Here is a 14616-nt window from a genome sequence, read left to right on the forward strand (position 1 = left end):
TAGTAGAGCGATGATGTAGTACTACTATCCCCTGCATCTTTAGAAACCTAACAAAGTCTGATTTATGGAAAAAGGCTTTGTAAATCTGAAGGCTCTTTGTGCGCACTAAGTAGCAGTCATCCCTTTTGTTTTCTTTATTTCGTTAAATTTCCAAAATCTATAAATTTGATTACTATGTCAGTTATATGCAATTAGAAAAAGCACATCTAAGCTTTCTTTTTCTTCAGTTTCCTCTAGATTTGTCTTATATTTTGCTCTTTAAATAAATAAAAAAAGGTGCAATAATGTGATTGGGGCAGGTCAAAGTCTTCCACTTTCTTCGTTGCTGAAAACAGTATGTTATTGGTGAAGAAAATAACTAAATAATTTGTAATGTTACATATCATTATGATCATATATTGTTACAAAAACAAGTATTTTTGGTATTCTGTATTTCTGATCAAACCGGTTGGTATCCAAAATTATTTGGACCATCGTTCAAATTAATCTTATAATCGTTACAAAAACAACGGTTAAAAGATGAATACTAAAATCCCCTAATAACATTTTACCAATTCATCTTTCACCAAATAAATATACACTAAGATATTTGATATTATCGGTTTAGACAACTAGTAGGTTGGATAACACCGAGACTTTGCCCAGCAGCATTGAAACAGTAGGAAGTAGCAGGAGCTCCTTTATTGTAAGTAAGCTTAATGTCTTGTAATATGATTCCTGTGCATGGATTGCTCTTGCTACACACTAGCTTCATTGCTTGCTGTGTCGCCGACGTTCCTTGTATGTTTTTATACGTCACTCCACTTATCTTCACCCCCGAACGCTAATACATTCATAAACATATATCATTAGTTATTAGACCAAGTTGATTTTACATATTGGATTAGCCTGATAAAAAAAAAGATGATATTTATATACCTCAGTAGGGCAACCTTGGTGAGAAGGACAATAGTTTTGGTCTATTATGATAGGGTTTTGAACGTTCTTCATTATTAGGTTTTGGAAGAAGACGTTTCTAACGAATCCAGTGCTAGGCCTCGCCCACGACTTTATCCTCACGCCGTTTTGTGTTCCCGTAAATACGGAACTCGATACTGTCACGTTTTCTACTCCGTCTTCTTTCAAATCCTTCGCCAAGCTCCCGATACTGCGAGTCATCACATAATCATATAGTTATATGACCAATCTACTTATTGCTAGTTTTAAGTTAGAAATTCATGATTACTTAGAGTTAATAATATAAACACGTAATTTGTCCATAATCATTCTAAGAAATCAAACGGTGTGTATACCTAACCCCGTGACCTGGGCCACAAGCAAGTTTGGTGATGAGGAAGTTGCGGGTACCAGGGCCGATAGCAACACAATCGTCTCCGGTCTGAACGGTGCTTCCGGTGAATGTGACTCCGGTGGAGAATTGAACGTGGAAACCGTCTGTGTTTGGGCTGTTTCCTGGAGCCACTAGTCTGACGTTACGGACGACCACATTGTTGCAACCATTGAGGGTCATATGGGTGACCTGGCTGTTCATGGATTTCACTCCACTTATGATCACGTCTTTTGCCGAGTTGAAAGATATTGACTATAATAATGCATCAAAGATTTTATAAGTATATATATGAGGTAGTCAACTAGAGTTTGATATCATACATAATAATTAAAAGAAGGAATTATCATCATCAGCAGTGCCATAGAATTGTCCAGAAATTATTATTATGAAACTTACTTTTTTATTCTCCAATTATTATGAATTAAAAATCCTAATAAAGTTAGAGACAGAGGAGATCAGAAGCATACCCTAACACCGGGAGGACAATTCTGACCAGATTTCCGACAAGACCAGAACCCATTAGCTCGAGCGTCGAAAGTCCCGCCGACAAGTGACATTTTACTGACCTTGTTGAAGAGAATCCAGTAACCGGAGTTGCCAAAGGCCCTGTAATCTGCCGGAGCAACGACGGTTCCCGACACTTGAAATGTGATTTTACTCTTGCATGGCCCTCCAAACGTTATTGCCTTCAACAGAAATGTCCCCTTCGGGACCACCACTGTGGCTGAAGCTGCCGAGCCACAAGCCCCTTGCCATGCTTTGAGGAATGCTGCAGTGGAATCGGTGACTCCCTCCGGTTTGGCTCCGAAACTAACTACGTTGAAAACGTTGGAGGCGCTTCTCGATATATTGATGAAGGTGATCACAAGTGTGAAGAGTAGTGGAAATGTTATAGCTGGTTTTGTCATTTTTTTTTCTATGTGACGTTGAGTTTATGTTTGAATTGATTTAGATGCATCAAACCATTGGCATATATATAGAGAGGGCATGATTGGTTCGTTATCGGAGTCTATGGTACAATTAAGTACATGTGCTATACTGCTATCTATATGATAAGAGTTTCTGAATTTAACATTTCCAATCATTAGGTGCTCACATGGTTGATATAGAACTTTTTTAGTAGCAACAGTCGTTGATTCAAAGATGACATTATGTTGCACATTATGAATTAAATTAGCCCTATACATGTGTAAACCCTTTTCCTTTTAAATAAACGGCCATCATACCGTTAGTTATGAATTGTGAAATAATTACGTACGTAGTACTATAGATATATATGACGAGATCACACATAATATATACGGTATATGTCACATGACATGCATGTGATTAACTAGCTGTTGACCCAAAAAAAGACATGTGATTAACCATATGTAGGCATGTAGCTCACACACATTATTGAAACTAACATCAATGATATCGTTAATCATTCTAAATAGAATTATAGAAAGTCAATATATGTATGAGCTCCATTTTTTTAAATTTATCTTGTATTTTCCAAGTTATTTTATTCATCTTATAGTCGTTTTGTTTTGACAAGCTGTTGAAGAAAAAAAAAACAGATTATGTTGGGGAGATTATGTTGTGAAGCGAATTCAAGCGTTGATGAAACGCCAAACACAATTAACTTTCCCAACCAAACATTCCGATTTGGGCGATGGTTTTAAACATTGTTGGGGCCTGGGGGGTTCAAAAATGGTCTTTAATCTAAAACTAATTCAGATAAATTTCAACACATGGTTATGATGTGAAACAAAAGAATTGGTTTTTCAACAAGTTCATTGAATGCTTAGAAGATTCGGATAATATATGTTTGAACTTTGAAGTAAAAAACTACAATTAAATAAATGAAAGTAGCAAAAGAAAATAAACTTTAATGAATGGCATGTGACATGTGAGTGGTGGAGAGAGAGAAGAGGCGGAGCAGTTGACGGAGAAAGAGACGCCGGAGCTCTCGGATTATTTAAGCTACAACAATGTTAAGATTGTAACTTTTTGTTTTCTTCTTTCAAATATGACATAAACATAAATACATTTTGCATAATACATAATGCTCTGTTTTCTACACGTCATCACGCACCAAAAAAGTCTTGTTCTTTGGTTGGCTTCATGTGTGTAATGTGAACTTAAACCTTCAAATATGAAAGTTTCTTGATGTAGGTTAAAGGACTCCTGGGCATCATTTACATTATGTCATTATGTGGTGGTTCTTGTCTGCGAAATCCGAAAAGAGGAGAGTTATATTTTATCAAGTTGTCAGGCAAAATAAACTACTGTAAAATCTTTCCATATTCCCATTTTAACTGTAAGTAGATCAAGGACAAGAACCCTGGACATTGTCCCAAGTCCCAACTACCATATTCTCCATGGATTAATGTTAGAAAATCACACCTAAGCAGGTCTAACTTAGAAGAAATACAAGGGTGATTAGTCAGCAACCAAAAATCTGAATGGGCATAAGACTAGACTGCTATTAACGCAAAGTCATCGCAGATATGATATGAACCCATCAAAAAGAAGAAATAAAACTAGTTTAAGCTCTCTTACATCTTCACTGAGAAGTCCTCCGTGAGCATTAAGAACACGATGTACCATGAGATTAGAAGTTGGCTCAACAGGATCAATAAACATATCCCTACGATTAAAAACCAGGGATAAACAAACATGTGAGAAGCTTTTGTGTGATCAGAACTTTCAAGTCTTGTAAGCGATTGCAAACTGGACTGCAAACAGAAATCAAGCAAGAAAGAACTTTAAAAAGTACGCACCCTTGGATGTTATTTCAGTTGCATCAGCACCACTTCTCTTTCAGCAAATGACAAATCAGTAAGAATTAATGTGAACCTGCAGAATCCTCACACATAAGGAAACAAACAAGAACGTTCAGGGAGGAGTTCACATATACTCTTGTCAAGATGAAGTTGCGTTGGCAGAGAAGTAAACTCCTCATGAAGTCCTGTCGGTAGCTGCGCACAATTAACAGGGTCATCTGCTAACAGATTGATCAGAAGCTTTTACTCTCTGTGGTGTTTCATATGCAGAACCCCTTCAGCCTTTTTCAATCTAAAGAGCTCCTTAACGACCTGATGCTTTTAAGACTTGGAAGGAGGCATCATGTCTCCTTCAGAACCACATTCATTCTCAATAAGATGAACCTTTTGAGTTCTACCCTACCACCAGCTAATTGGCTTCCCTTAGTTCCTCATCCACAAGGTAACTCTCTATTATCTCATCAATAGGATCTACAACTGTATCTGGCCTCCTTCCCTTGTATTTTGTATCACTCAAAAAGTCGAGAATTTCTTTATCCGCAGCTAACCCTTCTTTTCTCATTTGGTCAAAAACTTCTCTCGCTTCCACAAATTTCTTCCTCTTCAAGAATCCTTTAATGAGAGCGGTATATGTGCTGACAGAGACACTAAATCCCTTCTCGTTCATTTTCTGAAATAAAAACCATGCTTCCTTCATGTTCCTAGCCTTGCAATGGCCTTTAACTAAATTCTCATACGTCTTACCATCAGGTCCTACCTCCCGAGAACACATGTCCTTATAAATTGTAGTTGCTGCCTTCAGGTTATTTCTAATGCAATATTGCTTCATGAGAGAATTATATGTGGTTGCATTAGGCGCTATACCTTTTGCCAACATCCAATTTAGAAGCTTCTCACCGTCTTCTAACATCCCATGCAAACAAAAGCCATTCATCAGGACGTTAAATGTGACAATAGTAGGTTGAATCCCTTTCCCGAGCATCACCTTCAAAATCTCTTGAGCTTTATCCATCTCCCCTGCTTTACAGTAGGCATCCATCAAGGTTGTATAAGTTACAGCGTCTGCATTAAGACCCGCAGCTTCAAAATCTCCAACAAGTTTAACTGCCTCCTCAAAACTACCTGACTTACATAGACCATTGACAATGGAATTGTAAGTAAAAATATTTGGCTGAAGACCTAATTTCCACATTTCATGAAGAAGGTCATTCGCTGAATCTAAGTCCCCTTCCTTACAGAGCCCATCAATTAATGTGGTGTATGTAACGACATTAGGGGAGCACCCAGCCTGAATCATGTGATTGTGGACCCTAAAAGCATCTTTCATCTGCCCTGCTTTGCAGTATCCATTTATAAGTTCAGTAAAAGTAATGCTATCCGGCTCTAAACCCCTGCAAAGCATTTCATGGAAAAGTTTACCAGCCTCCACCATGTCGCCAATCTGACAAAACCCTGATATCATAGCAGTATATGTCAAAACATCTGGTCTAATATCCAGAGAGTGCATCTCATAAAAAAAATTCGACGCAGCCCGAATATTCCCTTGCTTGCAGAAACCATCAATAAGAGTTGTATACACTACTGTGTCAGGAAGTATACCCTGCTCTATCATCTCTCGAAAAGCCTCCTCTGCTTCGGCTAGCTTACAAATCTTGCAGAGCAAATCAATTATGCTACCATAAGTATAAGAATTTGGCTTCAGCCCTTTCTGTTTCATTTCTGCAATGAGCTTCCAAACCTTATCAAGTTCCCCGAATCTACAATATCCATTTATCACTGTACTGTAACTGATTACATCAGGGGCGTAGCCCTTCAGCTCCATAAGCAGGAGCAGATGGTGAGCTTCGTTTATTCTCCCGAGTTGAGAAATACAATGAATAACAATGTTATAAGAAGAAACATTCCAACAAACACCCACTTCCGGAAACTCCCTGAATACTATGATTGCTGTTGCAGTAATAATACTGCAGTCTTTCGAAAGACGGCCAAGGTATACATTGCAAGAATCAACAGAGAGAACCAATCCGTAATTCAACATCTTCTCAAAGACCTTTCTCGCTTCACGGAGCATTCCATATTCAACTAGTACTTGGAAGAACACATCGAATACACGAGGATCCGAACCCCAGTCCTTGTAGGTATACACTAAAAGATCGAAAAATTGTACAAAGGAATCAGAAACATTCAACTTCGGTCTCTCCCAAAAGCTACTAACAAGAGACTGAGCCACTTTAAGATCCTTCGACGCCACAGCCAAATGAATGACAATACAAAGGGATTCAAGGTTGGAGTCTCTACGGGAGCGAGCCCAATCAAAGAAATCAAGAACCAACTTGTAATCACTCTTAATCTTCAACAAAACCCAAATCAAATGATCAGTCTTGAACTTGCATTCATAAGGCTTTAAACTCCGCCGCAGAGGCTCAACACGACGAAGCTTAATCACATTGGTGATTTGGTGAACCAATTCAGTGTCTCTTAATGAAGCTTTCTTTGGTGAATAATCAGGAAAAGGTCTAGTATCGGTTAAAGTTGAGGAACTGAGTCCACGAGACCGAAGTGCAAAGAGCTGAATGAAATTTCTGAAGCCAGAAAGAGTACCTCTCTTCATCACAGGCCAATGAATGGCTGCTTCATCGCTTCATCACAAAGCACCAAGTACTCGCCAAGAACTAAGCAGAGTCTTCAGGAGAACCAATCATTCGCTCGATTCGAGATTATAAAAAAAAAAAAAAAAACCCTAAAATCTCTGCGCCGGAACTTGACCCGCCCAAAGCGAGTGATTGGGTATTAACGAGCGTTAATGATACGAATTGCAACGAGATATATCAGAACACTCCCACCCAGAAGAAAAAAATACGAACTTTGTTCTTTCTCTCTCTCTCTCTTTCAGTGAAACTTGGAAAGGGCACAGCGTGCCATCGAAGACGATGATCGACTTTGGGAAACGGTCATTTTGATGAACAATACGGTGCGTTTTGAAACTACACCACTTAAAGCCCAGTCAGGCCCATATTGAACAACTTGGGTTCAACACTAGTATTTGAATATTTATTACAATGATGACTTCAAAAAGTTAATATAATGTATAACACCTAAATTTACCTGAACCGACCAAACAAAAAAACAATCAAACTCTAAACTTTATATATTTTTCAACCCTAAATTATCACTTAGGACTTTGCATCAGTTTCAAAATATTTATTCAAAATATTTTATTCTATAATCTTGTACAAGATGTGATCATATACAATTATTTATGTTTTATATACATAAAATTGAAGGTTTTAGATCTATTTGATGGCTACACAAAAAAAATTATCATACATATTAAAAAAAATAAAAAATTTGATATGTGGATATTGTTGATGCGTGGTTTCAATTAAATTTTTCTTCCAACAGTGTCATCTTACCAACCCAACCTAGCTCTCCTACCTAGTATCACTTGTACCAACATATCTCTCTTCTTGTAATGGACATACGAAGAGTTGGATTTTAAAATTTTGATCCATCAAGTATTAAAACCAAAACAAATAGAAGCAGCAAACTTAAGCCGCCTCAAACACATAATCAGATCTTAACAAAACATCAAAGCAAAACTTTTTTTTTAAGAAACCCAAACATGAACAATACGTTGAGTTTTGAAGATATAAAACCTAATCAGATTCATAAGCTCAAAACAATTTTTGTAATGAACATATTGAAGAGTTGGACTTTAAAATTTTTGATCCATCAAGTATTAAACCCAAAACAAATAAAAGCAGCAAACTTAAGCCGCCTCAAACACATAATCAGATCTTAACAAAACATCAAAGCAAAACTTTTTTTTTTAAGATATAAAACCTAATCAAATTCATAGGCCAGCTACAACAATTTTTGTAATGAACATATTGAAGAGTTGGGCTTTAAAATTTTGATCCATCAAGTATTAAACCCAAAACAAATAGAAACAACAAACTTAGGCCGGTTCAAACACATAATCAATCTTTGACAAAACATCAAAACCAAAAAAAATTTGTTGATACGAGGGATGGTTAATGGTTATGATAATGACTTGTCTCTGATTCTGAGCTACCTAATCCTATTAAATCATCGAGACTTGGATGGAAAAGGAGAGTTAAATTTTTCTTTGTTATTTTGAATCATTACGGCAAAGAGCTCCGCAGATCATATTGTAATGAACTTTTTTTTTGTTTTGTACTTTTACATTTATCTGATCCCATTGATTGATGAACAAGAAAAAGTCACAAATTTGATATATATTATGAACAGACAACGGGAGATCCCGTTTGTTCTGCGCTGAGGCCACAGAATGGGGTATCGAGGGTCTGTTGCCTCTTACCGAGCTTCAAGACCTCGAGAACAACATACTAACCATTCAAGTCTTCGTTGAAGTAGACGAAGTTGTTCATCAAGGTCAGTCAACTGAGAATGATCTATCAGAATTCCAAGGTGTCCGGGTCCTTGCTTCTTAAGTAAGTTTTGGAGCCTCCTACTAGATAGCTCTTCTTTCTGAATCTGGTGAAACCTAATCCAATCTTTTGTCAGGGTCAATCAGCGATCCGGCTTATGAAGCAGCACCAAGCATTTTGTTTAGATTTCGCTCCAAAGTACCCGGAGCTGAGGGCAGTATACTACACTCTCTTGTTCTCCCTCATCGAGACACTGAGCAAGTCTCCACAGAGCTTGTCTCTGGCTGAACTAACCAATGCTCAATCCCAATTGACCGAGCTGACGAAGGCAGGCTTCAAGCTCGACTTCTTGGAGTCAAAGCTCGAGGACCTTTCCTTGGAGAGGAAGAAAGCAGTTGTCCAACTCGAGGAACGGGTCAAGAATGTGGAACTGACTTTGGAGAAGATCAAATACGCGGCTGCTGCTAGATTTTCTTCGTTTGGGTTCATAGACTTCCTCGTAAAGAGATTCTTTCTCTCTTGCTTCTCAATCTGAAAGTGTGTAAGCTTAGACATGATCATCACATGTCATTACTAAAGCGCATAGATGACGATTATCTGTTGTCACTTGATTTCCCTAGCCGTTGATTTCGGTAGGTACGTGTAAACTAGTGGATGATCTTAGGTACTTGCTCTTTCTATATTACAAAAGGACTTTGATTGCAAACAAAATACTCAATTCTCTACGCTCTTTTTCACCACCATCAGAGTGGAGCATCCAATTTCAAATCCGATTTCTTCACCTGCAGCATTTGAAACATTTAGCAGAGTAGTGGGACCCTAGTGTATGTGTGTTAAAGCATTGGAAACCAGACCAAAGTCTTTAAAACTAGCAACCCACCCCATAGTACTGTAGCTTCTCGGTTCCTGTGAGTGCATCATCATCATCTAGCCACTTAGAGCATCAGACCTTTATAATTAAGACACAACTACACCGTTTGGTTTTGCCTTGCAGTATTATTGGTCGTCTATGAATGAAGGCGGAGAAACGACAGGAGCATCGAGCTTCCACCGGATCTTGGTCGGACCAAAGACCACAGACACAGAGTTCATCTTTCCGATTTCGCACCAAAGTCTTTCTAACTTCCAATTAGAGACACTACTACTATATGGGTTTTGAAATAATAAAGAGAGAGAGAGAGTCAATAGACCGTGTACTCCAAATGGGCTCCATAACAAGCCAAAATTACCCATATCGCATTTTAAATGTAAAAGGCCCAAATTTTAATAGCAATTTTGTCTCTCTCTCCCTCCGTCTTCATCCTCCTCCTCCGGGGCATCAGCGATTTTGTTTAGTGGGGCCCGACCAGAGTAGTTAAACCCTAGTCCAGACTCTCAAGGGTTTCACTGATTACTTCTTCTTGGTCGTTAGAACATGAATTGTGCAAGTAAGCCACTCTTTCTTCTCTGTTTGCCGATTTAGGGTTTTACTTGCTTGGTCTCTGTTGGTAACACTGTGGGTCTTTTTATTCGGTACAGTTTCCGGCAAAGTTCCGGAGGAGCCTTTGGTTTCGCATATATCGGTAAGTGAGCTCTTTGCTTTTCTCCGTTCGTTCGACTCCTATTTAGGGTTTTTAGCTGTTCATCCTCTAGTACCTCTGTATTTGCTTCAGATATTTTCTTAATAAGTGTAAAACAGTAAAAGTTCAAATTTTTTTTATTGATTGCTTCTGATACTTTGTAGGATTATGGGAAATGCCCTGTTAATCGTGAACCACATACCCTTGAATTGTTGACATTGTTCACGTCAAAATAATTATTTCTCACAGAGCACTGTTTTCATCGTGATTGCTAGGCTTAAAATAGAAAGAGACGGATCACTACAATTGTAGAGATGTATCTCATGGCATAAGAGGTATGCTTCCTCATTTGCTACTCAAAAGCAAGTTGGCTATGTCGTCATATCTCTTGTAACAAGTTTGTATTCCTGTTGCAAATAAGGCTATAGATGATGCTGAACAGGGGCCTGATGCAAGGCCGGTTGATGTTATCACAGAACTGACAGATTGTTATGCTGTTCTTTCTCAGCAACGTGAAAAGAGTCAGGTAACACATACTGCTGCACATCTATCAGAATATCCCGAATATTTGCTGGAAAACAGAAGGCAAGAGACAACATATATATTATTGTCTGTGCCATACAAGGATATCTGTACTTTCGGACTTTAATTGGATTCGCGTGTGGTTCTTCTGTATGAATAATAACTCCTCATTGGTTCTCTAGATCCCTAAAACATTGGGGTCTGTGCTATAACAGGGAAATGAGCCCAATGCAGCCTTGCAGCCCTGGAAATTCAAGTACCCTTGCAGACCTGGAGCTGAATACTACGGACGCGGTGCCTTACCCATCTACTGGTACACAAATTCTCTTCTACTTTGAAGCTCTAGATGAAAACTTTGAAATCATACAAATCGCATTCTTACATACTCAATTTTTCAAGGATCATCAGATACACAAATTAAAACAAATTTTGTGGGTTTGCAATAGAAAAAATTACTTAATTTCAATAATTCAACAAAACATAGAAACAAACTCATTGATGCTCTTATCAGAGCTACCTCCTTCAGAAATAGCCTCTCTAGCCAGAACTTTCCATTTATCAGCATTCTTTCTAATCTCTTTCCCTATCTCTCCCTCCATAACTTCTCCTACACGTCTCACAATCTCTTCTCTTCTTACGAACCCATCAATGTCTGCTTTAACCCTAACTCCAACTTTCCACACATCCTCCATGAACTTAGCATTTGTGGGTTGATCTGCCCAATGTGGCATACCAATCATTGGAACTCCAAAACTCAATCTCTCTAACAACGAGTTCCATCCGCAATGTGTCAAGAAACAACCGACCGATTCATGTGTAAGAACGTCAAGCTGAGGACTCCAGCTTACAATCAGTCCTTTCTCACCGGTTTCTTCGACATAGTTTCTTGGAAGTTTGTTTTTCTCTGTGTCTCTCACAACCCACAAAAAGAAACGTCCACTCTGTTTCAGACCCTCCGCGAGTTCCATCATTTGATCTTCTTTTAAAACCACCAAGCTTCCAAGTGATACATAAACAACTGAACTAGGCTGCTTCGAGTTTAGCCACTCGACGCATTCAGCTACATTTGCATCGAAGAGGCTGAATCCGTAGGTTTTGTCTTCAGACAGTCGCTTGTCTAAGTACATTGATGGAACTGTTGGTCCTATGTTTAAAACTGGCCACAAGCTTTGGACCCATTTCAACAACTGAAAGCAAAGAGAAAGAAAATATATTAACTATATATAATCACATATGTATGTATATAAGGTTAGAACAAAATGATGCCAATTAGTATCACAACATTTCTTTAAGAAAAAAAAAACATAAATGGATATATATTTGGTACCTTTTCTTCCAATTTATCGAAAGTGTTGCACAAAACTATATCAACTCGATCAATATTTGAGAGCTGATCGATCACAACCCTTAGTATATTCGGGTAAGAGGACGATTCGCAGAGGAAAGACGGCAAATCATTCATATTCAGCATCGGGAACGAAGGGAATGATGCTTACGCAGAGTGACCATACTTTGTAGACGGTACAGAGAACGAGCCCTTAGTTACGTGATAGTAAATAGTTGAGACAAGCCAAGGCTGCGTGAAAAAGACGGCACCCCTCAAACCATAACTATGAGCTACATCAAGAAGCCATGGCATGGTGGAGTCGTACACAAGGGCTCTAGGAGGATTTCCCGACAGTTTCATATCTTCAATCAACTCCGGTAAGCGGATTTTGATGCTGGTTTGTACTCTTTCCATGTAATCATCGAGGTCTTGTGATCGTTCCTCGCCTTCTTGGAAACCATTGGAGATGGGGACGACAGTGATTGAGTCGTGCTCTGTTTTGTATGGCGGAGAGGGTTTGTCGGAGACGATGATAAGAGTGATCTTAAGACCTTTTGAGGCTAAGCGTTTGCAGAACTGTGACATTGGAGCTATGTGGCCTTGTGCTGGGAAAGGCAAGACGATAACATGAGATCCTTCTCTCATTTTTTTGTTTATTTTTGTGTCTTTAATTCTTACCTACTCTAGTTTGATGTGTGGGTGTGTCTCTGTGTGCGTGTATATATGATTGGATTAGAGGACGACTTTGATTTTACTACGTCTCTCTCTGTTGAGGAAATTTCCTGTGTACATTCCAAAAAAAGGTCAAAAAGATTTCGTGGCGACCAAGATTTGTGGAACAAGAGGTCGTTGATAAAATGACCTTTGACTGGACTTAAGGTTGTCACATTCAAGCAGAAAGGCTTTAAAGAAGAATTTTCAAATCATGCAAAACTTCTTTGGCAGCTGCCTAAAATTGGTGAAGCATGGATCGGATATCCCAAGTTTTTATAATATCCGTGATCCATTTTATGTTGATCAGTATTTAAAAAAATTTGTATATGTAAAATCCGGCTATATTTATGTAATTTTATAATTTTAGTATTGAAGAAAAAAAATTGGTTAAAAATAAATAAAAAGTCAAAATTTTCAGTTTTGCTTTAAAACAAAATAAAACCTTAATACTAAATCTATACCAAGATGTAAAAACAAACTGAACATTTGGAATTTATCTAACCATCAATCAAATGACTGGATCCAGAGTCCGTTAGCTTTGTAAATTTAGTATTTGAGAAGAAAAGAAAAACAAACTATTTTTTTTAAATCCGTATAAAAAAAATAAAAATTGTAATTTATTTTAAAGCATAATTTAAAACTAAAAAAAAATCTTGATACTTAATCTACAGTCACAATGCAAAAACAAATTGAACATTTGGAATTTATCTAATCATCAATTTAATAATCAAATGTCCGGTTAACTTTCACATGGATTTGAAAACAAAACAAAAAACTTTATTTGAAATCCGTATTAAAAATGGTGAAATATTTTAAAACTTTTATTGAGCAAGGGAAGGATGAAATATTTTTAAACCTTTATTGAGCAAGGGAAGGATAGTCACCTAAAAACCAAGTAGGATGATGAAACGCGCGAGACTCCTTCCTTATCTGATCGAAGTCCCTTTGGAGTTTGGAGAAACACCAAGAGAACATCAATAGTAATTGCGAGCACAGGAGCAGAATATTCCTGAGAATCATTATCCAAAACCAAAGGGCATTTAATGAAGAAAAATTGATAACAAATTAAATACACAAATGGTATGTGCATGGTAAAACAAGAGACCTGTAGCGTGAATACAACGCTCCAACAACGGCTTCTGAGATCCTGCAAAAGTGTCAAGACTTGCAAGTAAAGTAAGCGTAATTAGTTAATAATCCTATAGATAAAACAGAAAAATCAACTGGATTAAATTTCCTAGTGTTAACCCTTTAATAGTTCAAAAAGAATATATACCAAATTACCTCATCGAAATCCCAAGGCGGAATCAAATGTTCGTCGTCGTGCCTGTAAACAGCCGCAGATTAACCTATACGAAGAAACAAAATATTTTTTTTTAGCTTTCTCGGAGAATTCAAAATCCAAAACAGATGAGAGAGAGATACGAAGGAAACGAACCTAGTTGAATCTTGGCATGATGATGATTGATGACTCTGTGGATGGATTCAAAGCAGAGAACCCGAGAGGTTATTGTGTACTGTCATCACCGTACGTAATCATGATCTCTTCAATTCGATCCCCCATCCAAAATCAGTGATATGACGATTGACGACATCTCAAACCTCCGACGAAAAAGTTTCCTCTATCTCGTTCTCAATATCCGTCGATCTTGTTCTCTCATATCACGGTATCAACACTTCATCGCCGTAACCCTTCTGATCCCTTCGTTTCCCATGCCGAATCTCAGATTTCACCTTTCAACATCAATCCTTGCCCCACTCTGTAACTGTAATTATCGACTCAAATCGATCAAACAAGCCGAACAGATACAAACCCCAACGAATAATTCCCATACATGACGATGGTTTCGCTATAAATTTCTCCAGAAGAAACTCAGGTTTTTGTAAAGACGAAGAAGAAGAAAGAGCACTCTAGGTTAACTTAATGCCCTTGGAAGAAGAGAACGTTGCTTCTTAAGGAACACACTTATTAGAAGAGAGA

At 37.9% G+C, this 14616-nt stretch overlaps 3 protein-coding genes, 1 long non-coding RNA gene and 2 pseudogenes across 10 annotated transcripts; 2 read left to right on the top strand and 4 right to left on the bottom strand.

The window, feature by feature from the left end:
- Positions 1 to 432: 432 nt before the first annotated feature.
- Positions 433 to 2305, bottom strand: LOC104763504 (polygalacturonase-like). Its single transcript, XM_010486870.2, has 4 exons — positions 1798 to 2305; positions 1293 to 1582; positions 919 to 1147; positions 433 to 823 (listed from the first exon to the last, which is right to left on the bottom strand). The coding sequence occupies exons 1-4, from the start codon at positions 2236 to 2238 to the stop codon at positions 596 to 598; spliced, it is 1188 nt and encodes a 395-aa protein (XP_010485172.2). The 5' UTR covers positions 2239 to 2305; the 3' UTR covers positions 433 to 595.
- A 952-nt stretch (positions 2306 to 3257) lies between these two features.
- Positions 3258 to 7089, bottom strand: LOC104778573 (uncharacterized). Its single transcript, XM_010503026.2, has 3 exons — positions 4099 to 7089; positions 3878 to 3965; positions 3258 to 3544 (listed from the first exon to the last, which is right to left on the bottom strand). The coding sequence occupies exon 1, from the start codon at positions 6710 to 6712 to the stop codon at positions 4511 to 4513; it is 2202 nt and encodes a 733-aa protein (XP_010501328.2). The 5' UTR covers positions 6713 to 7089; the 3' UTR covers positions 3258 to 3544; positions 3878 to 3965; positions 4099 to 4510.
- Positions 7090 to 8131: 1042 nt separating this feature from the next.
- Positions 8132 to 9178, top strand: LOC147946510 (MATH domain and coiled-coil domain-containing protein At2g42460 pseudogene; annotated as a pseudogene).
- A 612-nt stretch (positions 9179 to 9790) lies between these two features.
- Positions 9791 to 11244, top strand: LOC147946511 (uncharacterized). 2 transcript variants are annotated; one of them, XR_015594927.1, is made up of 5 exons: positions 9806 to 9940; positions 10032 to 10075; positions 10348 to 10407; positions 10494 to 10598; positions 10777 to 11244. It is a non-coding gene; the product is annotated as an uncharacterized LOC147946511 (long non-coding RNA). The 2 variants fall into 2 exon arrangements; XR_015594926.1 differs by lacking the exon at positions 10777 to 11244 and having other exon boundaries at positions 9791 to 9940; positions 10494 to 10775.
- Positions 10956 to 14599, bottom strand: LOC104763521 (UDP-glycosyltransferase 74E2-like). 6 transcript variants are annotated; one of them, XM_087507937.1, is made up of 7 exons: positions 14074 to 14558; positions 13920 to 13984; positions 13741 to 13782; positions 13520 to 13644; positions 12600 to 12703; positions 11922 to 12526; positions 10956 to 11781 (listed from the first exon to the last, which is right to left on the bottom strand). In XM_087507937.1, exons 6-7 carry the CDS (start codon positions 12063 to 12065, stop codon positions 11065 to 11067), a joined length of 861 nt encoding a protein of 286 aa, XP_087364063.1. In that variant the 5' UTR covers positions 12066 to 12526; positions 12600 to 12703; positions 13520 to 13644; positions 13741 to 13782; positions 13920 to 13984; positions 14074 to 14558; the 3' UTR covers positions 10956 to 11064. The 6 variants fall into 6 exon arrangements, with proteins under 6 accessions (XP_087364063.1, XP_087364064.1, XP_087364065.1 ...); XM_087507938.1 differs by having other exon boundaries at positions 13741 to 13799; positions 14074 to 14401; XM_087507939.1 differs by having other exon boundaries at positions 13741 to 13799; positions 13912 to 13984; positions 14074 to 14401.
- LOC147946512 (UDP-glycosyltransferase 74E1 pseudogene) lies at positions 12087 to 12566 on the bottom strand (annotated as a pseudogene).
- Positions 14600 to 14616: the final 17 nt, after the last annotated feature.

The sequence above is a fragment of the Camelina sativa genome, chromosome 3 (genome assembly GCF_030686135.1).
Source record: "Camelina sativa cultivar CO46 ecotype springtype chromosome 3, ASM3068613v1".
Lineage (NCBI taxonomy): Eukaryota > Viridiplantae > Streptophyta > Magnoliopsida > Brassicales > Brassicaceae > Camelina > Camelina sativa.

What these genes read in the sequence shown, in the direction of transcription:
- LOC104763504 (XM_010486870.2), bottom strand. Translation starts at nt 2,238, where the DNA reads ATGACAAAACCAGCTATAACATTTCCACTACTCTTCACACTTGTGATC. An exon ending in ATTGTCCTCCCGGTGTTAGG is followed by an intron (nt 1,583 to 1,797) that starts GTATGCTTCTGA and finishes GCATTATTATAG; the next exon opens with TCAATATCTTTCAACTCGGC. An exon ending in ACCAAGGTTGCCCTACTGAG is followed by an intron (nt 824 to 918) that starts GTATATAAATAT and finishes TGAATGTATTAG; the next exon opens with CGTTCGGGGGTGAAGATAAG.
- LOC104778573 (XM_010503026.2), bottom strand. Translation starts at nt 6,712, where the DNA reads ATGAAGAGAGGTACTCTTTCTGGCTTCAGAAATTTCATTCAGCTCTTT.
- LOC104763521 (XM_087507934.1), bottom strand. Translation starts at nt 12,065, where the DNA reads ATGCTGAATATGAATGATTTGCCGTCTTTCCTCTGCGAATCGTCCTCT. An exon ending in TCGATAAATTGGAAGAAAAG is followed by an intron (nt 11,782 to 11,921) that starts GTACCAAATATA and finishes CTTTGCTTTCAG; the next exon opens with TTGTTGAAATGGGTCCAAAG.